Source organism: Eubalaena glacialis, chromosome 13 (genome assembly GCF_028564815.1).
Source record: "Eubalaena glacialis isolate mEubGla1 chromosome 13, mEubGla1.1.hap2.+ XY, whole genome shotgun sequence".
Classification (NCBI taxonomy): Eukaryota; Metazoa; Chordata; class Mammalia; order Artiodactyla; family Balaenidae; genus Eubalaena; species Eubalaena glacialis.
The window spans coordinates 89,980,273-90,000,554 of NC_083728.1; the positions used below are offsets into that span (position 1 = coordinate 89,980,273).

The 20,282-nt window shown below is 41.3% G+C and overlaps 1 protein-coding gene across 3 annotated transcripts in view; it reads right to left on the bottom strand.

The window, feature by feature from the left end:
• EIF2AK1 (eukaryotic translation initiation factor 2 alpha kinase 1) overlaps positions 1 to 16,548 on the bottom strand; it is a 30,389-nt gene extending 13,841 nt beyond the window's left edge. Inside the window, exons 1-10 of one of the 3 annotated variants that reach the window (XM_061209476.1) lie at positions 16,373 to 16,548; positions 9,950 to 10,108; positions 6,879 to 7,012; positions 5,653 to 5,690; positions 4,803 to 4,902; positions 4,135 to 4,215; positions 3,370 to 3,469; positions 2,776 to 2,833; positions 2,120 to 2,447; positions 855 to 966 (exon numbers count right to left, since the gene is read on the bottom strand). In XM_061209476.1, the coding sequence (XP_061065459.1) occupies positions 855 to 966; positions 2,120 to 2,447; positions 2,776 to 2,833; positions 3,370 to 3,469; positions 4,135 to 4,215; positions 4,803 to 4,902; positions 5,653 to 5,690; positions 6,879 to 7,012; positions 9,950 to 10,108; positions 16,373 to 16,490 (1,228 nt within the window). In that variant the 5' untranslated portion in view covers positions 16,491 to 16,548. Of the gene's footprint in view, positions 1 to 854; positions 967 to 2,119; positions 2,448 to 2,775; positions 2,837 to 3,369; positions 3,470 to 4,134; positions 4,216 to 4,802; positions 4,903 to 5,652; positions 5,691 to 6,878; positions 7,013 to 9,949; positions 10,109 to 16,372 lie in introns of all 3 variants that reach the window. The other 2 variants (XM_061209475.1, XM_061209477.1) reach the window with 2 other exon arrangements.
• Positions 16,549 to 20,282: the final 3,734 nt, after the last annotated feature.

Below are 20,282 nucleotides of genomic sequence, written 5' to 3' on the forward strand. Positions count from 1 at the left end.
GAATGTCCCTCAGTTGGGATTTGTCTGTTTTTCTCATGATTAGACTGGGGTTATGGGTTTTGGGGAGGAAAATCACAGAGATACCATGCCCTTCTCATAGCCTCTTATCAAGGGCACATACTATCAACATGAGTTATTGCTGTTGATGCTGACCTTGATTACTTGCTGAGGGGGTGTTTGTCACGTTTCTTCCACTGTAAAGTTATTCTTTTTTATTGACAACATCTTTGTAAAAGTTCTCCAGGTGATTTCAACATGCAGTGTTAAGTTGAGAACCAGTGTTATAATATTCTACAAATATTAACCTAACAGAGTACTTCTAGGGGCTATTGTATAACTGCAGGGGAGCAGGGGGGATATGGATCTTGAGGGAGACAAACTTTTGACCACATGCCCTTCTATAAGGGTTTCTTTACTTTCTTTACAGAAGTATCGCATTTTCAGTCTTTTCTTTTTTTCTTGGCCACACCGCACGGCATGCAGGATCTTAGTTCCCTGACTAGGGATCGAACCCATGCCCCCTGCAGCGGAAGGGCAGAGTCTTAACCACTGGACCGCCAGGGAAGTCCCAAAGTATCACATTTTCAGGTTAAAAAAATAAAACAAATATTTTAATTTTCCCTTAAAAATTTTTTAAAAGACCTTTTCTACCTGAAATCATTATACTAAATTCTAGCATAGTACTCTTAAATATCAACAAACTATGTATCTATAACAGAAAATACTAACTTCCAAATACCTACTTATATTTTTAAAATGTGCTTTTTCCCCCAATCTAAAGCACGTAGAGGCAGAAGGCCGCAGATCTGTCGGTAGTTCCCAGCCCAGCCCTCGAACACCCACGTGGTACTTACATGCGGATTCATCCATGCTCTCCCGGCCCTGCTGGTTCCTCTCCGTGATCCAGTCCCACAGCGAGAGCTCACACAGCTGCATCTGGATGTGCAGCATCAGGTGGTACTGCACCTAGGGGGCAACACACCGCTGGCTCCCATCTGCACGATTTAGCGGACAAATGCTCCCTTGCCTACCCTAGGCCAAGCACCAGGCTATGTGCTGTGGGCAGAGACTACAGACACAAGCCTGCCCGAGAAGCCCGAAGTCTAGTGAAGGAGACAGAGGAATAAAGCAATACTTAACACAATGGGTCATGACCCAAGTGGGCAGAGGCAGGCCCGGCTGGGGTTAGGCAGGTATTAAATGGAAGAAGCTCTTGAACGTGACAGAGTCCGTGGGCCCGAAACTGTTTAGTCTGCTCTCGAGATAAACAGTTTTTAAAGCTGAAGATAAAGCATCAGGCTGGCTGTACGGTATTCTACTACTCTATGGATACCCCAGAGTGTACACACACTTTATCTGGCTTCACATAACTAATAATTTGTCCAAGAAAAAAGTAAGCAAAAATTAAGCTCACTGTAGCCCATTCAGGAAAATTTTCCAAATGTATTACAGAGCAATGAAATGATTCTGATGAAAAGTCCCTCAAACTCAACTCCTTTATATTCAGGGAACCTACTCAAAGTTTTTTGTTTCATAAAAATACAGAACCTCATATTCCTGGACAGCCAGAATTAATTCTATGTGTGAGTGTACAGATGGTATATACAGTTTTGTGATCCCAACATGACAGGTTATGCACAGACCCTGTTAACGTTCAAGTTTAAATACTAACACTCAGTAAGGGTGAGAGCACCAGCACATCAGTGTAATCCTAATTACTGTAATTAGGACACTGAAAGCTGACCTGGTGATCCGCCTAGGACTTGTCTCCTGAAGTCACGTTCCAAAATACAGAAAATCTTTCTGCATAAATATATTTTGATAGCATGATGCTAACCAACCACAGAAATAGAACGTGTGTGATGCTTCCTGCTCCAGGGTGTACCTATGAAATGCCCCAGTCAGGGAGGTCAGAAAAGGACCAGGAGGAGTTAACTAAGAGAAGGAGGGAAGACCAAATACAAGGGCCACGTGTCAGGAGGGAGCACGAGAGCAGAGACAGGGAGGAGGAGCCGAGGGAAGCCAGCTGAGGAGGAGGGCCGGCCGTATCCAATCACAGCCCTCCACACCGCTATTACAGGGAAACAGCAAATGGGCAGGTTCTGGGAGAGTCATCTACCTCCGTCTGCCCCAGCAAGTTGAAGTTTTCTTCAGAAGATTCCTCAGTGGATGCGAAGTTCTCTTCCAGGTCTGAATTATGCCGAACTGGCAGCCGAGGCCCAACAGTCGATCTGGAAGACCCGTCAGCCACACCTTTTTCTTGGGGCTCAAGGGACGGTGCAAATCCACCGGCATCTCTTGTGACTACACTGGCGCTGCAGTTCACCAATCTATTATTCTGATTTTCAACGCCAGATTCTCCCAAGGATTTTTCTTCTTCTGGGGTGAATTCGGCGAAGATAATGAATGAGCTGTTACTTTCATCACTTTTAACATCACACTGATCTCTGGAGGCCAAAAAAAAACAGTAACGATAAAAACCAACGTAAAAAAAGATCCAGAGTACCTCAACCGTTCCTTCAAGCCTGTATGAATCTGACTGGTAAACTCCTGACAAAAGAGACAGCCAATCTGTCTAGCAGCAGCATTTACTTAAAAACACTGACAGGAAATACCTGAGAGGAGGAAGAAAATAACTTAACATTTTGTAATGAAAATAAGCAAAAAGAAAGTCTAAAACACTCCTGAGCTCCTAGTTGTAAAAGGCAAAGGCGACCCAAGGCAGATGACTGGAGGTAACGTCTAGGGCGTGATAGGACACGGCAGCCCACGTACCTGGGGTCCTCCTGGTCAGAGATCACTTCCAGAGACGGCAACTGAATAGAAATTCTATCTGCTGAACAGAAACAAAAGGAAATCTTCAAGCAGCCCAGTTTTCTAATTTATAGTCAAAGGCAGAGCTAAAATACATAAGTAAGACCAAATGAGACAAGAAGTTAAAAATGTCACGACCTTCTGGCAAAATGCAAATACACCAAGCTTATTCAAATGACTGGCAGATTTTAGAAAAGACAAAAACAGAGCTGTTCAACTATGCGAGGGCTCATCGAACCTTCCGTACAGGACCTGACAGTAAATATTTCAGGTTCTGTGGGCCCTAGGGGACTCTGCTGCCACTACTCAACTCTGCTTTCGTAGTGCAAAAGCAGCCAAAGATAACACACGCGAGCGAGCCTGTGTTCTAATAAACTTTACTGACACTGAAATGTGAATTTCATATAATCTTTACAAAATAATTCTTCCTTTGATTTAACTCTTTAAAAAAAAAAATTCTCAGCTTGTGGGGTGCACAAAAACAGATGTAGGCCTGGTGTCACCCAAGGGCCGAAATTTACGAACCCTTCAACTGTTTCATCTGAAACCACTCACCTTGCCTTTGGGCCATGTGAACATGTTCTATCCAGGCAGTGTGATAGCCTACAATATTAGGATGCTGAAGACCAGCCAGCACCTTAACTTCCCGTAGTACCTGAAGAAGAAACATACTTAGAGCTGGTTTTTACTGACAAATTTGTTAAATGTTCATGGTATTAAATAATACTTGTTCCCTCTGTACGAGGAATCTAGACTGTGTTAAAATAACGGGAATACTCTTGTGAGAGACAAATGCAGTTGTTATAGCAACTAAATAACTTACATGCATATAGCACTTTACACTTTTCATGGCTCATATAGAATCATTCCCTCATTTCATTCCTACAAGTTAGTCCAGACCTCCAAGGTAAATAAAACCATTCTTGTCACCACTATTTCAAGGGCAGGAGACAGAAGTGGCTTAGAGGACTAGGTCGTTTGCCTGGGACCACACAGCATGTCAGGGAGAAGACCTGGACCTGAATTGAGCGCCTGTGTTTTTCATAAAAAGCTTGTTATATATTGTATATGAATAGTTTACTTAAAAAATTAATTTCCCCAGCAATGACCCTGAAATGTGGTCAACCTAAAGTGCCTATAAAAAATTTAAGTCAAATAAAAATTTAATCTTGATGTTTATTTTACGGTAACCCATTTCTAGTAAACTGCAATCCATACCACCAAGTATTTCCCAAATACACACAAACACACACACACAAACTCTTTCAAAAGGACCTAAATACTCAATTATTCAAAATAAGTAAATGTTTTAAATCATACCTTCATGCAATCTGTTTTAGTTGCACCCTTAATCAGGATTTTTTTAATTGCATAGTACTGACCATCTAATTTATTCCTGACCTAAAAGTAGAGGAAAAGACAAAGTATATTGTACCATTAAATCCAACTGAATAAAGAAAGTTCTTTTAACCTGACCTTAGATAATCCAAACTAGCCAAAGAGATAAAATTAAGCTAAAGACACACGTCCTGGGGAATTCCCTGGCGGTCCAGTGGTTTGGACTCCACGCTTTATGCATCCTCTTTACTATGTTCAGGGAAGTCAGCTGTAGTCAACTAGACTAATAGTTTTTCCAACTGTACTGAGAGTCCAACTCCCAGAATCTCTAGGTCTGAAGAATGGGAATGTTAGCAAAAAGGCTATGTGCAAAACACAGCAGCAAAACTTTTTCAAGTAATACATTTTTTAATAAAAATTAACTACGGAACAAAAACTCAAAGTTTCCAGAATCCACCTAAATCACCAACGTGGTTAGGAAAAAATTAAAACCTGCCCACATCCCTGTAAATGACAAATCTAAATAAAAAGTAAACATACATGATTTCTAGGAATTTTCCTTTGAGCACTTTAAATAATAATAATGAAAACAACTTCTGCAAATACATTGTTTAGAGTAGGGGGGTCAAAACAAATATGTGGAAAACCACCTTGTATACTCTTCCATATCCACCTTTTCCTAAGATGGCAAGCTCTTCAAATTCATTCAAGTAACGTGAAGTTTGTGCTTCAAAGCCTACTTCCCTTGATCTGAAAGTTAAACACAATCAATCAGTCAATCCCCAAACATGAGAGAACCAAAATGTTCTAAGACAGATCATGTTCACTGTATTACTAACCTGGCAAACCTCGTTTATCACTAAACTGTGATAATTTGGAAAGGATGAGCTAAAATGAAAGTTTTCATTCTCTATGAAGAAAACATTTGATAATAAGCAAATCAATAGCGTAACAGAGATAGCAAGGGGATCATTAATTTTAAGTAGTTTACCAGTAATAGTATTCCAATTAGAAATTATTGTTTTAATAATTATTAAGTTAATATTATGATTTATTATTATTGTTTTAACAGGAATCCTAAGGATGACTAAGAGGCAGGAGTTAAGTAGCTAAGCTCAGTGATAAGTTTACTTAAATTTCTGAACGACTCAGACCAGTTACAGATTTTAAACGAGCATTTCCTACATACAGCCGAAATTCAGTGGTGTTCCCCTGACAGAGACTGGATGTCAGTGCTCTGAATTAAGAGTGGGGCTTACGGAATCCACTTGAAATTGCGGGGGAAGGGTGGTCAAGGAGAGAATGAGAAATCTTACAAAGTTTTTAGCAAATCTTAAAAAGTTTTTAATCTTACAATGTTTTTAGTTTTCATAAACTACCCTAACTACGTTATTTTTAACCCCACTACTAATTTCGGATTAATTCAGGATTAATTCTTAATCCTGATTTCTTTTGGATCAGTTTACTCCTTGCATAGTCAAGAAAGTATTCAACACATACCTGATCTTCTGGATATGAGAATTATCCTCACAAGGACCCTAAAATCAAAAAGTTATTTTTAAAAAGCATTTTGAAAATTTCATGGAATAAGGAATCTATTAAAATTCAATGTTAGATCAGTATAAATGCTCAAACTAATATTAAAAAAAAAAACCACATCCACCCAATGGCTTTTTCAATATTACTTAAGAGTTTGCAATTGAAGACATTTTTCTCTTAACTAAAAGATCACCCGTGAAAAAGCTATATTCTTGCCATCCAAGGACAAAGCTGAGATTTACCAAGGAGCGCCACCGGCAAACAACACCAGCTTCCCTTTCACATAAAAGCAGAAACTGACCACTGCTCCCGTGTCACCGTTCCAAGCCCCCAGCACCTTGTGCCTGTATGACTGCACGTGTCTCCCTGCTTCTGCCCTCAGTCCCCTACTCTATGTATTCTCACCACAGCAGCTGGGGAGAACCCGTTAAAGTCAGATTATGTCACTCCCGTGCTCAGAACCCTGCAACACTTCTCATTTTACTGAGTGAAAACCAAAGACATTAAAACGGTCTCCAGATCCATCTCCATCTGCCCCTCGGCCCCGCCTCTCCCATATGCCCCCTTGCTTACTCCACCTCCGCCACTGGCTGCCTGTCAGCCTCACAAATATGCCAGCACACAGCTGCTCCTCTGCCTGGAATGCTTTCCCTCCGCGTGATTCACTCCTCAACCTCAGCTCCTTGCTCCTGTCTCAGCGAGGTCCTACCTGCCACACTACACGGTCCCTCCCAACATTTTCTAATGCCCTTCACTGCTTTATGTTTCTCCTTAACACTTACCACCACCTAACACCCCATGTATTTTTCTTTTTCTATTGTTTACTGCCCGCTTGTCAGAACATAAGCTCCCTGAGGGCAGGGACTTTTTTTTTTTTAATACAGCAGGTTCTTATTAGTCATCTATTTTATACATATTAGTGTATATATGTCAATCCCAATCTCCCAATTCATCCCACCACCACCCCCGCCCCAGGGCAGGGACTTTTATTTTGCTCACTGCCTGAACCCCAGCTCCTACGAGAGAGCCTACCACATAGCAGCCATTCGATAAACATCTGTTGAATAAACAAATGGAAGTTAACATTAAACCTATGTTATAATCAGGATTTCAGAATGCTTTAAAATACAGTTCTCTTGAAATGAGAATGTTTTTATCACACTCCAAGAACATTTCTTAGTGCTTACCTGACGAACTCTCTCCTTAGCTGACCTCATTAAGTGCGTAATAGCTCTGTTGTGATGTAGCCTCAAGGAGCTAAACTCATCACTACACGTGAAGGATGACAGCAGCCCCATTTTGATAAAGGTCTGACAAAGTACTATAAAAAAATATGGAAAACAATTATTAGAAAGGCCATCAATGAGATGGCAATTTTCAAGAATACACAGAAAATAAAGAGTCATAATAATAGCCTCTATAAGAAAAAAGTTATGTTGACGCACACATTACAGCTTGGGGACTGATCCTCTGAAGAGATGGAATGATTGGTTACACTCGTTGATCGGGGGCTCATCTGTTATTTCTTATCTGACACTCTACATTCTACAGTCATTTGTTTACTGTGCTTGGTCAGTCAGTAAAGTACTAAAGCTCTGTTTTTAAAAAAGGCAAGAAAGGAAAAAAAAAAAGGAGGGGGAGGGGTAGAATATATAAATAAATAAAAAATTAAAAGGCAGGAATGGAAAGAAATGATTAGAACTGACAACAAAAGTGAATATGAATTGTCGTTTTCAATTATGGAATATCCTTAACCAACATACAAAGAGCACATCTGAGATGTGTGTACAGACCAAATACCAGGGGGTAAGTCAAGTCTCAAGTCTCAAGTCACAAGACCAGGCTGCTCAGAAAAAGAAGTTTCTACAGAAGTGCTTGGTTTTTACTCATTCAAGGAATACAGGTAATACAGAGAAAATTCTATATGAAAAACTCTCCATTTAGATTGTCAACTAACTAAACCACATCAAAAACATTTACTTAAATATCCTTTATTTTGAACACCATGACACGAAGGAAGAAAGGAAACCGAAATTCATAGTCATAAGAGGGAAATAGTAAGTAAAAGGTAATAATGATATTAACACTGTTTCATTTCTCTTTAAAAAATAACCAACTTTGTCTTAAAGTTCAGGCTTTAAAAAGGCTGTATATAAGGAATTTTAAAACATCTTAAAACAAGCAAGATTCACAGCTTTGCTTTAATCAGGACCAAGAATACTATATTAAAAGCATTATAATCTGCTTCTCTATACCAGAAAATAATCCCCGGGTTTGGAACCTACAGAACATCCCCTTTTGTGCGACCCATCCCCCCCAACACATATTCAAGAAAATAAGTGTATACTGGACAAATAACATTTTTTACCATTTCTTATGTCCCACGAAGCTTATCAAAATGATAATTACCTTTAACTAAAAACATTATGTTCTTCTAAGATCACATAAAAGTATCTGTAAGTTTAAGGCTTTCTAACACCAAACAAGACTTGGGAAGACTTTCGGTAGAAAAGACACTTAGAATCTGTGGTGTGGGCTACTCAAGAGTTCCACCTCTGAAGCTGAACCAGAAATGCCATAATCTGTAATTCTACTCATTTCTATGCTTGCCCCTCAGACAAGTAACCTATGGCAGGAATAAACATTTTCAACCACTGTGATTATTTTGATCTTTGTCTCGGGCTCCTGACACACAGCTCCACAGTTATAAAACTCTTATCATCTTCTGAGTGATAGGGGTATTAGGAGCATCTTTTGTCTTAATATTTGGTCTCTGACCTCAGTTCCTGACACAAGAGCTTCTCAGAGCCTTGGAGTCTCCAGTGATGAGTCTTTTCGTATGCTAATGAGATGACTGGTGGCTGGAGCCCCTAGGTCACTTTAGGATGGGGGCTGGTACCCAGAAAGACCAAGCCTTGATTAGAAGCTTAGAGCTTTCCACTTCACACCCCCGTCTTCCAGAGAGGGGAGAAGGGCTGGAGGCTGAGTTAATAATCAAGCATACCAATGTGATGAAGCCTCAATAAAAAATCCCTAAAGTACAGGGTGGGTGAACACATCCACTTGCCAGGAGGGTGGGGAACCCAAACTCTGTGGGGACAGAAGGTAGAGCACTCTGGACCCTCAGGACCTCACCCTGTGTGCCTCTGTATCCTTTATCATATCCTTTATTATAATAAACTGGTAAGCATAAGTAAGTGTCTCGAGCTTCCCTGGTGGCGCAGTGGTTGAGAATCCGCCTGCCAATGCAGGGGACACGGGTTCGAGCCCTGGTCCAGGAAGATCCCACATGCCGCGGAGCAACTAAGCCCATGCACCACAGCTACTGAGACTGCGCTCTAGAGCCTGCAAGCCACAACTACTGAAGCCCGCGCGCCTAGAGCCTGTGCTCCACAACTAGAGAAGCCACCGCAATGAGAAGCCCGCACACCGCAATGAAGAGCAGCCCCTGCTCGCCACAACTAGAGAAAGCCCACGCGCAGCAACGAAGACCCAACACAGCCAAAATAAATAAATAAATAAATTTATTTATTTTTTAAAAGAAGTAAGTGTCTGCCTGAGTACTGTGAGCTGTTATAGCAAATTATCAAACCTGAGGAGGGGCACTGGGAACCCCCAATTTGGAGCCAAGTCAGACACAAGTGTGGGTAACCTGAGAACCTAGGGACCTCCTACTTTTGACTGGCATCTGAAATGAGGACAGTCTTGTAGGACTGAGCCCTTAACCTGCCAGATCTGACACCAACTCCAGGGAGATAGTGTCGGAAGTGAATTGTAAGACACCCAGCTGGTGTCAGGAGAACTGGTCCGTGTGGGAGGAAAGCCCCACACATTTGGTGTCGGAAGTATTCAATGTGTAGAGGAAAACAGTTTCCTTCAACGACACAAAACACAACCGTTCCAGGGCTCTGGGCAAAAACGAGTTCCGAATCAATACCTGGGATTTTCATGTACCTGGTCACCAACTAAACCGTAAGAGATCTTCGAAAATTGTATGAATTATCACTTATAAATCAAAAAGAACTACCTTTTATTTATTTAAATACACACAATTTTGTGGCGATTAATCTTTTGCAGGGTCCCCAGGGATGATATTCATAAGGAATTACCCAAAGGAAAACATAAAATAAATTTACAAGATGTACTACTAAGGCTTATTTCAAATTTTTATATACCAGCTGCTTCTCAGACTGACAGTGTTAAACAACAGAGTAATTTTACAAGTTTTATTTAGCAAGGTTAATTTATTCTTACTAACATTTAAACACCTGTCTTGAACGAAGCGGGTTTGGTTCGTGCACATGGCTCAAGTGTTCCAGCAGAGAAACCAGCAACAGCTGGTTTGCAACTGCAAAAGGGAAGGTCGGCTGCTGTAGGGGTCCTTTCAGCACCTGGAGTTCTGCGGGAACATCAGATTCTGCAAATTAGAAAAGGAAAAAAATGTTAAGAAATGGTAAACATATCTCATAATGACAAAACAGCATATTCTAATTAGGAAAGCACACTATTTAAGTTTAAGGAAATAAAAAGCAAAACAGTAGTTAAGGTGAGTGGGGTTAATCAAGACAGACATTCTGGAATTGAGTTTTGAGTTGAATTCTGGAAGTCTGGAAGGACTAGCAGAGAGATGCCAGTTCGGGAAGGGAGGAAGCTCTGGTTAGGGATGATGTGTACAAAGGTAGAAACAAATAAATATTCCAGCAAACAAACAAGCAAGCAGGCACAGGATGGCTTCCTTCCTTCGAGAAGCAGAGAGAAAGAAGTTTGGCAGCAAAGAAAGGGAAAGGGAGGAAGAACGGAATCTTTACTCTGAGCTACACACTATGGACCAGGTGTTTTATATGCACAATCTCATCGAATCCTCCCGAAACGCCCTATGTTACCATTCCCATTTTACAGATGCAGACACTGATCTCATTGAGAGGTTAAGGAACAAGTTAGCAGGCAGATCAGACTGACTCCCAAGCCCATCCTCTTTCCACTGAACAAGACCAAGCGGACAGCTGAGTTGGCACTTAAAGCTGACAGTCGTTAAGTTCTCACGCACTGTTTAATACGTTATTTAACAGGCCGAAAACACAATGCAGGAAACATGTTTGAGGAAACTGTTCTGGACACGTGATAGGTAGCCTGGAAGGAGACATGCAAGAGTCAACAAGAAGGGGCTTCCCTGGTGGCACAGTGGTTAAGAATCTGCCTGCCAATGCAGGGCACACAGGTTCGATCCCTGGTCCGGGAAGATCCCACATGCCGCGGAGCAACTAAGCCCGTGCGCCACAACTACTGAGCCTGCGCTCTGGAGCCCGTGAGCCACAACTACTGAGCCCACGCTCCACAACTACTGAAGCCCGTGCACCTAGAGCCCGTGCTCCGCAACAAGAGAGGCCACAGCAATGAGAAGCCCGCGCACCGCAACGAAGAGTAGCCCCCACTCGCCGCAACTAGAGAAAGTCCACGCACAGCAATGAAGACCCAACACAGCCAAAAATGAACTTAAAAAATAAAATAAAATAAATAAATTTTTTAAAAAAAGTCAACAAGAAGTCAGGGTGAGCCTATAAAGCAGGTAAGTGACAGAAACGTGGAGGAAAGGACAGGTCCCAGAGATACCAAGAAAGAAATGGACTGGTCAGGATTTAAAACACTAGGAATGAGAGGAAGGAGAGGTTAACGAGAGTGAAAACTGGTAAGAGGGGCTGTTGGAGGAAAGATGAGGAATTTCAAACGCTGAGGAGCTGCTGACCCATTCAGCTGGAAATGCCCTGTGGAAACAGGGCCCAGGTATCCTACATCTTCTAAAATCAGCCCCATTCCAAACATTTTATTCCACGCTTCTCTATCAACTACTAAAGGTCCTGGAAGAGAGGTTTTGAAATCGAGACTTCATTCACCAATTCACCTCTCTGACCTGTAGGTGGCCCAAAAAAGACCTGCATGAATGGAGATGTGCTATTCATTTTAAATGAATACTTATTGCCTGAATATGAGAAAGAAAAAGAATGGAAAATGTGGCCATGTAAAAACTTCTCTATGTAAATACATCTTAAAGTTAAAATATGAATCACAAAATCAGATACAGTACCAGATACCTTTACTGTACATGACAAGAAAAAGGGAATAAAATTTATATAGCGCTCTTACAAGCTAGTAAGAAAATGAAGCACAATTAAAATTCAAATAGGCTTAACAAAACTAGTAAGTAATGACATACATATTAAAATAACCACAGTACAAGAGTTTGCCATCAGACTGGTAACTATTTAAAGCCTGGAATCCCTGGTATTGTTAAGGGCACAGAAAACTAGATACTTTCAAACACAAGGGGGTGTTTGCAACCTTTGACAATACACTGTAGAATTTCACATGTGCAAAACTTTACTTTTGGAAACATAAACCAAGGAAATAATTAAACAAAGCACAACAAATATACCTGTACAAGGTGTTCAGGATAACATTCAAAGTATTAAAAATTTGTTAAACAAGTTATACACATGTAATAGAATACTATGTAGCTGTTATAAATGATGGTGTATAGAAAGATAATCATAAATAATCCTGTATCAAGTCAAAGAAGCAGGCCATAAACAGTAACACTAATGAAGATGAGGGAGATAGTTTCATACAAACCAATGCAACCTTTCTGGTTATCATTTTAGCAAAACATATCAAAACTTTTTTTAATATTTTTCTTTGACCCAACAAATCCTACTTCTGTGGCTCTATTCTAAAGAAATAATCAGATATTAACAAAGATTTATGTATACACGTCAAACCCATCATTATTTCTAATGGTAAAAAAAAAGATAAATCTGTTTTCCACCAATACAGCGAAGACTAAATAAATGATAGTACAGAATGTGATGGTCTTAAAATAACATTCTTAAAGGCTAATTTGTCACAAGAAAATGCTAATAAAAGTTCACATTTAAAAGCAACATAAGGAAATTCCCTGGTGGTCCAGTGGTTAGGACTCAGAGCTTTCACTACTGGGGCCTGAGTTCAACCCCTGGTCGGGGAACTAAGATCCCGCAAGCCGCAAGGCATGGCCAAAAAATAAAAATAAAAAATAAAAAGCAACATAAAATTTTTACGATCACGATTTTAAAGTATATTTATTTTATATGTATATAAATGTACACACACACAAAAAGAATGGAAACATCAAAACAGACAGAAATCTCTGCCCCCTGTGTTTTCAATGACAGAGGCTACAAAAAGAGTGAAATTACAGTGAGCAGCTATTTTATAGTCTGCCTGTTTGATCCTTCATATCTAGGCATCTACCTGGCATACAGCAACTCTCAGGAAGTATTTGCAAATGAATACACCAAATTATTAGCAGTGAGTTCTCCTCAGAGATGTGAATAAATACACTTTCCCCTCTTCTTCCTTTATGCCTTTAAATTTTGCACATGACTTCTCTAAATTTTTATCTTATCTGGACGACGAAATCAGACAGAAATCTTGAATCCATTCAGAATACCTTTCTTTGACAAACAGTTTTAAATGCAAAATTCACCCAAAAAATTGTCTCCAGCTAAGCCAAAATGTAATGTTTGTATATTTAAATTACAAACAGTAATCTCTGGGCAATGAGATTATGGTTTTTCTAATTTTCTTCTTCATGCTTTTCTACATTTTTAACATACTCTGTAATGTGAAAAAAAATTTTAAGTACTGAATTGTCAACAGCGGTGAGATTTTTTTAGGAGGGTTTTCTGCTTCTACACTTTCCTATTTTTATACTCTCCTATTTTCTACAATGAGAAAATTCTACTTTTTAATAAAAAACAAAAAAGAATGGTTGCTCAGTGGAGTCAACTGAACCTAATAAATCAAGAAAATGACAACTTTAAAAAGACCAATGGACAGACACCCAAATGCGGGAAGGAGTAAAACTGAAAGGAAATGAAGGCTGAGGCTGAAAGCTTCCCATTTCACAGTTCTGGTCATGAGAAAAGGAAGAGGTTAAGTGGCTAAAAGGAAAGGTGAGGTCAAGTTCTCTTATTAAAGAGTAGGAAATGGTATCTAAACCCGATGTGCATTAGAGTTCTAGAATTCTGCCAAGAAGGAGGGGAGTAAGACAAACAGGGAAGGGATGACCTGATTCAACCTCCTGAGGAAAGTATGATCCAAATGGTCCATTATTAAATTAAAGAACCTGCAGAATTAATCTGAGGTAAAAACATCTGTGTCAGATGAAAGAAGGAAAATAAATGAGTCTGACAATGGGCTTACTGTCGGCCCTCCTTCTAACGCCGTGCTGTTCCACAGGGAAAAAAAAACATGCGGAAACTCTGATCAAAGGCTGATGCTGGCTCCAGGAGACTCCCTGCAGGCTGAGGTGCTAAAGAACACAGGTGTTACTTACATCTAGGTTGCAACTTTTCTGACGCTACCATTGGCGGGCAGAGTGACCTCCTCACATCAATACAGACGACCGTCGAGAAATCGTCTACCTATTGTTTGAAGTCTAGAAATGAAACTACATTTCTCACAGACCTAACTTTTCATATAAAAAGATAAAGTATGTCTGGACATTCTGGGCTTCTTTGGAAGAAAAGGCAATATGTAAATGCGGCAGTATTATTAGTAACCAAAGGAGGAGGAAATTTTTAGAAGCTTATCGACGATCACTCCCTTCAAGAATAATCTTCGGTTTGCAGAAAACCTTATCACAGTGTTACAGAACAGACAGACTTGCCTGTTTACAGCTGGGACTTCTATGACATAATGCTTTACGCATCATTGAGCTGCTATAATATGACACATGTGGAAAAAATCAGTTTGTCCATTAAAAAGTAGTTATCTTACAACTGTCCTGTGCTAAGGGCCTACTTAAATCGCCCTCACAGTCTGTTTTTGTTTCTCTTTAAGATCAAGAATTGTAGGTAGTAATAAGGATGAAAATCAAAGAATTTAAGGAATAAATTAAGACCTTTTCAACTTGGCTTGCACCTTTAAATCCCTACAACATGTTAATATTTGTTTCATGCTTCAACTCAACGTGTATTCTCTGTAATCATTCTATTCGAACTACCACATAGTAAAAACCTCCTTGAATCGATGTATTCATTTTTTATGGCACAATTTTATTTTAAAAAATGGCCATACGGGGACTTCCCTGGTGGTCCAGTGGTAAAGAATCCACCTTACAATGCAAGGGACGCGGGTTCGATCCTTGGACAGGGAACTAAGATCCCACGTGCCGCAGGGTAACTAAGCCCGTGCGCCTCAACTAGAGCCCACTGAACCCTGGCGCCTGCGTGCTACAACTAGAAGAGAAAAAACCCACACGCCACAACTAGAGAGAAGCCCGCGTGTCGCAACGAAAAGATCCCGCATGCCGCAACTAAGACCCGACGCACCCAAAAAATAAATTAATTAAAAGTCCATACACACTACTATATATAAAATAGGTAAACAACAAGGACCTACTGTATAGCACAGGGAACTATACTCAATATCTTGTAATAACCTATAATAGAAAAGAAACTGAAAAAGAATATATATGCATATGTATAACTGAACCACTTTGCTATACACCTGAAACTAACACAACATTGTAAATTAACTATAATTCAATTTTTTTTAAGTGTTCATTCACTAAGAAAAAAAAAAAAAGACCACATTCTGAGAACTTGGGATATTTGTTGCTACTGGGTTACAGAATATCGATACCTATACTACCATCATCAATATATTTACCGCGGAGACCAAACTTTTTAAATACATGCTTTCCCTACTCCCCTATTTTTAGTTGTCCAATATCTAAACTGAGAAGACGTTACATACCAGACTCTCTCCATTTTGGCCCCTATTTAATCTTAGTTCTGCTCATAATTATATGCTGTAATGCTCACTCTCAATTCTTATGTTGATGTCTGCAAGGGCTTAGCCAGCTACAAATGTTACAGGGTAGACTGTCCACATGAAACCTCCCTCCCTTCTGACACCAACTGCAAGTTTGGAAAAGTTCTCCAAATCACGCTCATGTTCAATTTAAAAATATATATATATTTTTTGCCAGAACAACTGGTTGCAGCTAAAGAGCCGATTGCACTTTCATTAAAACATTAGATACTCTGAACTGGTTAGACTCAATGCTGTAAGTACCTCTCGCTTTATGAATAACTTGACTGACTTTGCCGACTTAGCCCTAACTCCTGGAAACCAAAAGCCTCAAGAAAACTCGGGCGTTTTTTTTGGTAACCGAAGAGGATGATGTCCATACTGCCTCACTATGAGAAGTCTTTAGCTACGCGATTAGTGAAGCAAAAGACGAGAGAAGCTACAAATTAAAACTCTTAACCCAAACTGTTCAGCGCGTAGGGTCTGCAGAGTTCCATTCCAGTAGTTTACAAAGCTCAAGCTCATCGCCCGACAACACCCCTGGAAAACAGCCCAGCACGTCCGCAGCCCCGAGTCCGCAGAGGAAACCAAGGAACAGAAATGTAAACGATCGACCGGGCTGCAGACACCTGTTTCAACATGAGTTCACCTAACCCAGACGGCCCGCCCGCCGCCCCCATACGGCACCGCTGGGTCCCGGTTCAAGCCCGGATCCAGACGAACTTGTCCAGGTCCTGGGCCGAACCTCGCAGCTACCTGCCAGCCCCGGGAATGAAGGTGGACGGGGGCGGGGAGGGCCGCCGCCGCCGCCGCATTCCGGGTCCCTCACCATCATACTTGGGGTCCGAGCCCTCGGCCGGGAAGTCGATGGCAGGCGGCGCAGGCACAGCCCCTGCCGCGTCGCCCTCCGCCTCGCGCTCCCGGGCCCCCAAGATACCCCCCAGCATCGCCGGCCGCGCGCGTGCTGCAAGGCAGCCCTCCCGCCACCCAAGCGCCGCCTCTCTGTACACTCCCAACCGCCGCCACCGGATCCGGAAGTAGCCTCTCGGAAGGCGGAAGACCTGCCCGCCCTCCGGGCGCTTGAGGGGGCGGGCCCTGGCGCAGGCCCCGCCCCCGCCCCTTCCCCTTCGAGGAGGGGGGCTGGTCCCGCGCCGGCGCACCCCAGGTGCTGGCGCGTGGTGGGCTGTTCTGCGAGCGGCGTTGCGGAAGGAATTGGGTGGCCCCCACGTGGGGTCGACCCCGGCCTTTGCTCCCCGCGGTTCAGCCCCACTATCCTCGAGACCTGAACACCCGACGAGTCAGCGCTCTCACTTCTCACGCCGAGACTCGGGTGCTAGTGTAAGAATCGGATGTCTGCAGGGACGCTGATCCAAATGTTTACTTTTTGCGGATACAGCGGTGACTGTTCATTTGTCAGTTATTTTTTTTAAAAAATAAAAAGCATCTGCAAGACTCGTCTCAAGGAGAACTGAACATATTTTGGTGAACTGTTAGGCCACAGCAAAACGGGAAATGCCAACTAGATTCCAGAGTGAATCAGCCTAATAAAAATTCCGCTGGTTTTGAGACGACTTTCACAAACCTGAGACAGGCTTTTCCAAGTGATCCCATGGCCACACTGGACCAACGGTGGTTTGAAGCCATTGGCTGCAAAAATCCTCTTTACCCTCTGGCGATGTCTCTGAGGACTTGGTCGCTGACACAATGCTGTTGGAAGTTGATTCTTAGATCGCAGATCAGATAACATAGCTGGAATAAAAAGCGTTTGGGGGAGTTCCCTGGCGGTCCAGTGGTTAGGACTTGGCGCTTTCACTGCCCTGGCCTAAATTCCATCCCTGGTTGGGAAACTAAAATCCCGCAAGCAACGTGGCTCGGCCAAAAAAAAAAAGAAAAGCCTTTCAGATTTGGGGCCTCAACCCCAGTGCGATGTGCAAAAATGGTATTGTTTAAGAATTTTATTTGAACTTGCCTGGTGGCACAGTGGTTGAGAGTCTGCCTGCCAATGCAGGTGACACGGGTTCGAGCCCTGGTCTGGGAGGATCCCACATGCTGTGGAGCATCTAAGCCTGTGTGCCACAACTACTGAGCCTGCGCTCTAGAGCCCGCAAGCCACAACTACTGAGCCCATGTGCCACAACTACTGAAGCCCGTGCACCTAGAGCCCGTGCTCCACAACAAGAGAGGCCACAGCAATGAGAAGCCCGCGCACCGCAACGAAGAGTAGCCCCCACTCGCCGCAACTAGAGAAAGCCTACGCACAGCAATGAAGACCCAACGCACCCAAAAATAAATAAATAAATAAATAAATAAATATTTTTTAAAAAAGAATTTTATTTGATGGGACTTCCCTGGTGGCGCAGTGGTTAAGAATCCGCCTGCCAATGCAGACGACACGGGTTCGAGCCCTGGTCTGGGAAGATCCCACATGCCACAGAACAACTAAGCCCGTGCGCCACAACTACTGAAGCCGGCGTGTCTAGAGGCTGTGCTCCGCAGCAGGAGAAGCCACCACAATGAGAAGCCCGCGCACCGCAACGAAGAGTAGCCCCCGCTCACGGCAACTAGAGAAAAGCCCTCGCTCAGCAACGAAGACCCAACACAGCCAAAAATTAATTAATTAATTAACTTTTAAAAAAAGAATGAGCAAAAAGATTTAGCTTAAAAAGTTATCAATTGCAACACTAATTATAATACCCAAAACAGGCAATATAACTGGTTAAATAAATTACAAACATCAATACAATGGCACACTTCGCAACCATTAAAAATATTGGTATGCATTATCTGGTTCTCACCACTTTTCCACCACCACCAGAATGGAGAGAAAAAAAACAAACTCATTCTGGTCAGAATAGAATGAAAGAAATCTTTCTAGAAGATGACCTGCAATTTATAGTTAAAAGCTTTTAAATAAGCATACCCTTCTACCTATATATATAGGTGTATATCCAAAGGAAATAGAGTGGTGAAAAAAGATAAATACAAGAATGTCCATCAAAGTGTAATTTATAATAAGAAAGCACTGAAATAATCCAAATTCCAGATAGAAGAGCAGTTAGGGTACATCCCTGCAATGAAACCACATGCAGGCAAAAATTGGAAGAAAAAAAAAAAAAGCACGTTCCTCTCTTGGCTTCCACAATATCACACAATTTTAGTTTTTCTCTATTTTACTGGCCCTTCATCTCAATATCCCCTTCTGGATCCTCCTTCTCCAAATGTGTAATTCTGTAGGGCTCTTGTCATGTCACTCCAAATTCTGTCAGGAGATAACCACATGCACTGCTATCACTTTACATACCATCTATAACCTGACAACTCCCAAATGTATCTCTGCAACACAGACTTGTTCTCTTGGATGGCTTAAAAACATCTCAAATTTGTCTGAACGTGAACTCTTGATATTCCTCCTAAAACTTGTTTTCTACTACCCTTCTCCATCCATTTAAATTAGCACACAATCCACCCACTTGTCCAAGCCTGAAACCTGAGAGTCAACTTTTATTCCATATCCAGAATATATCTAGGCTGCCTACAAATTAATAAAAAAATAAATAAATAGAAACATGATACATATAAAGATGCAATATTAAACATACAGGTAACCGAAAAGGAACCCCTAATGGCCAATAAACATAGGAAAAGATGCACACATTTCACTAGTTACAGGTAAGTGTAAGTTAAACAATGAAATATCATTTCAAACTATCATTTGCAAAAATTGAAGTTTTTGATACCGAGGGTTGGTGAGGATATGGAGAAAAGGAACTATCATACATTGCTAAAGAGCTATTTAGGGATATTGAGTGAAGCTGAAATGGTGTATACCCAAGATCCAGTAATTAATTCCCCTCTTGGGGACTTCCCTGGTGGTCCAGTGGCTAAGACTCCACGCTCCCAATGCAGGGGGCCTGGGTTCGATCCCTGGTTGGGGAACTAGATCCCACATGCTGCAACTAAGACCCAGCACAGCCAAATAAATAAATAAATAAATTTTAAAATATATTCTAAAGATAATAATTCCCCTCTTGGTTCCCTTTGGACAACCCTATCTGTGCCTAAGGATATGTGTATAAAGATATTTATTGCAACATTGTTTGTAACAACAAATACAAAAATAGCCTAATATCCATCAGTAGGGAAATAAACATATATGCAAACAAATATTATAGAACAGTTAGAATGAATCAACTAGATATACTTGTCTTATCATGGACATTTAAAACAACACAGTGGGGAATTCCTTGGCGGTCCAGTGGTTAGGACTCTGTGATTTCACTGCCAAGGGCATGGGTTCAATCCCTGGTCGGGGAACTAAGATCCTGCAAGTCATGCAGTGTGGCCAAAAATAAATAAATAAATAAATTAATTAATTAAAACACAGTGAAAGTTGCAGAAGCCTTATTTTATATGTATAATAATGTTTACTGAGAACTGTGTCAGCCTCACTCACACAGTTCTATGTGCTTTTACAAATATTAACTCATATATATATATACAAATATTAACTCATATACAAATATTAACTCATATATATACAAATATTAACTCATATGTATCATATATGTATAACTGAATCACTTGGCTGTACAGCAGAAATTAACACAACACTGTAAATCAACTATACTTCAATAAAATACAACAAAATTTTTAAAGGCCATTTCACTGTTCTGTCAAGCCAGCTGCTTCAGGAAGGTAGGGGACATGGTAAGACCAGAGAATTTCATGAGCATAGATCC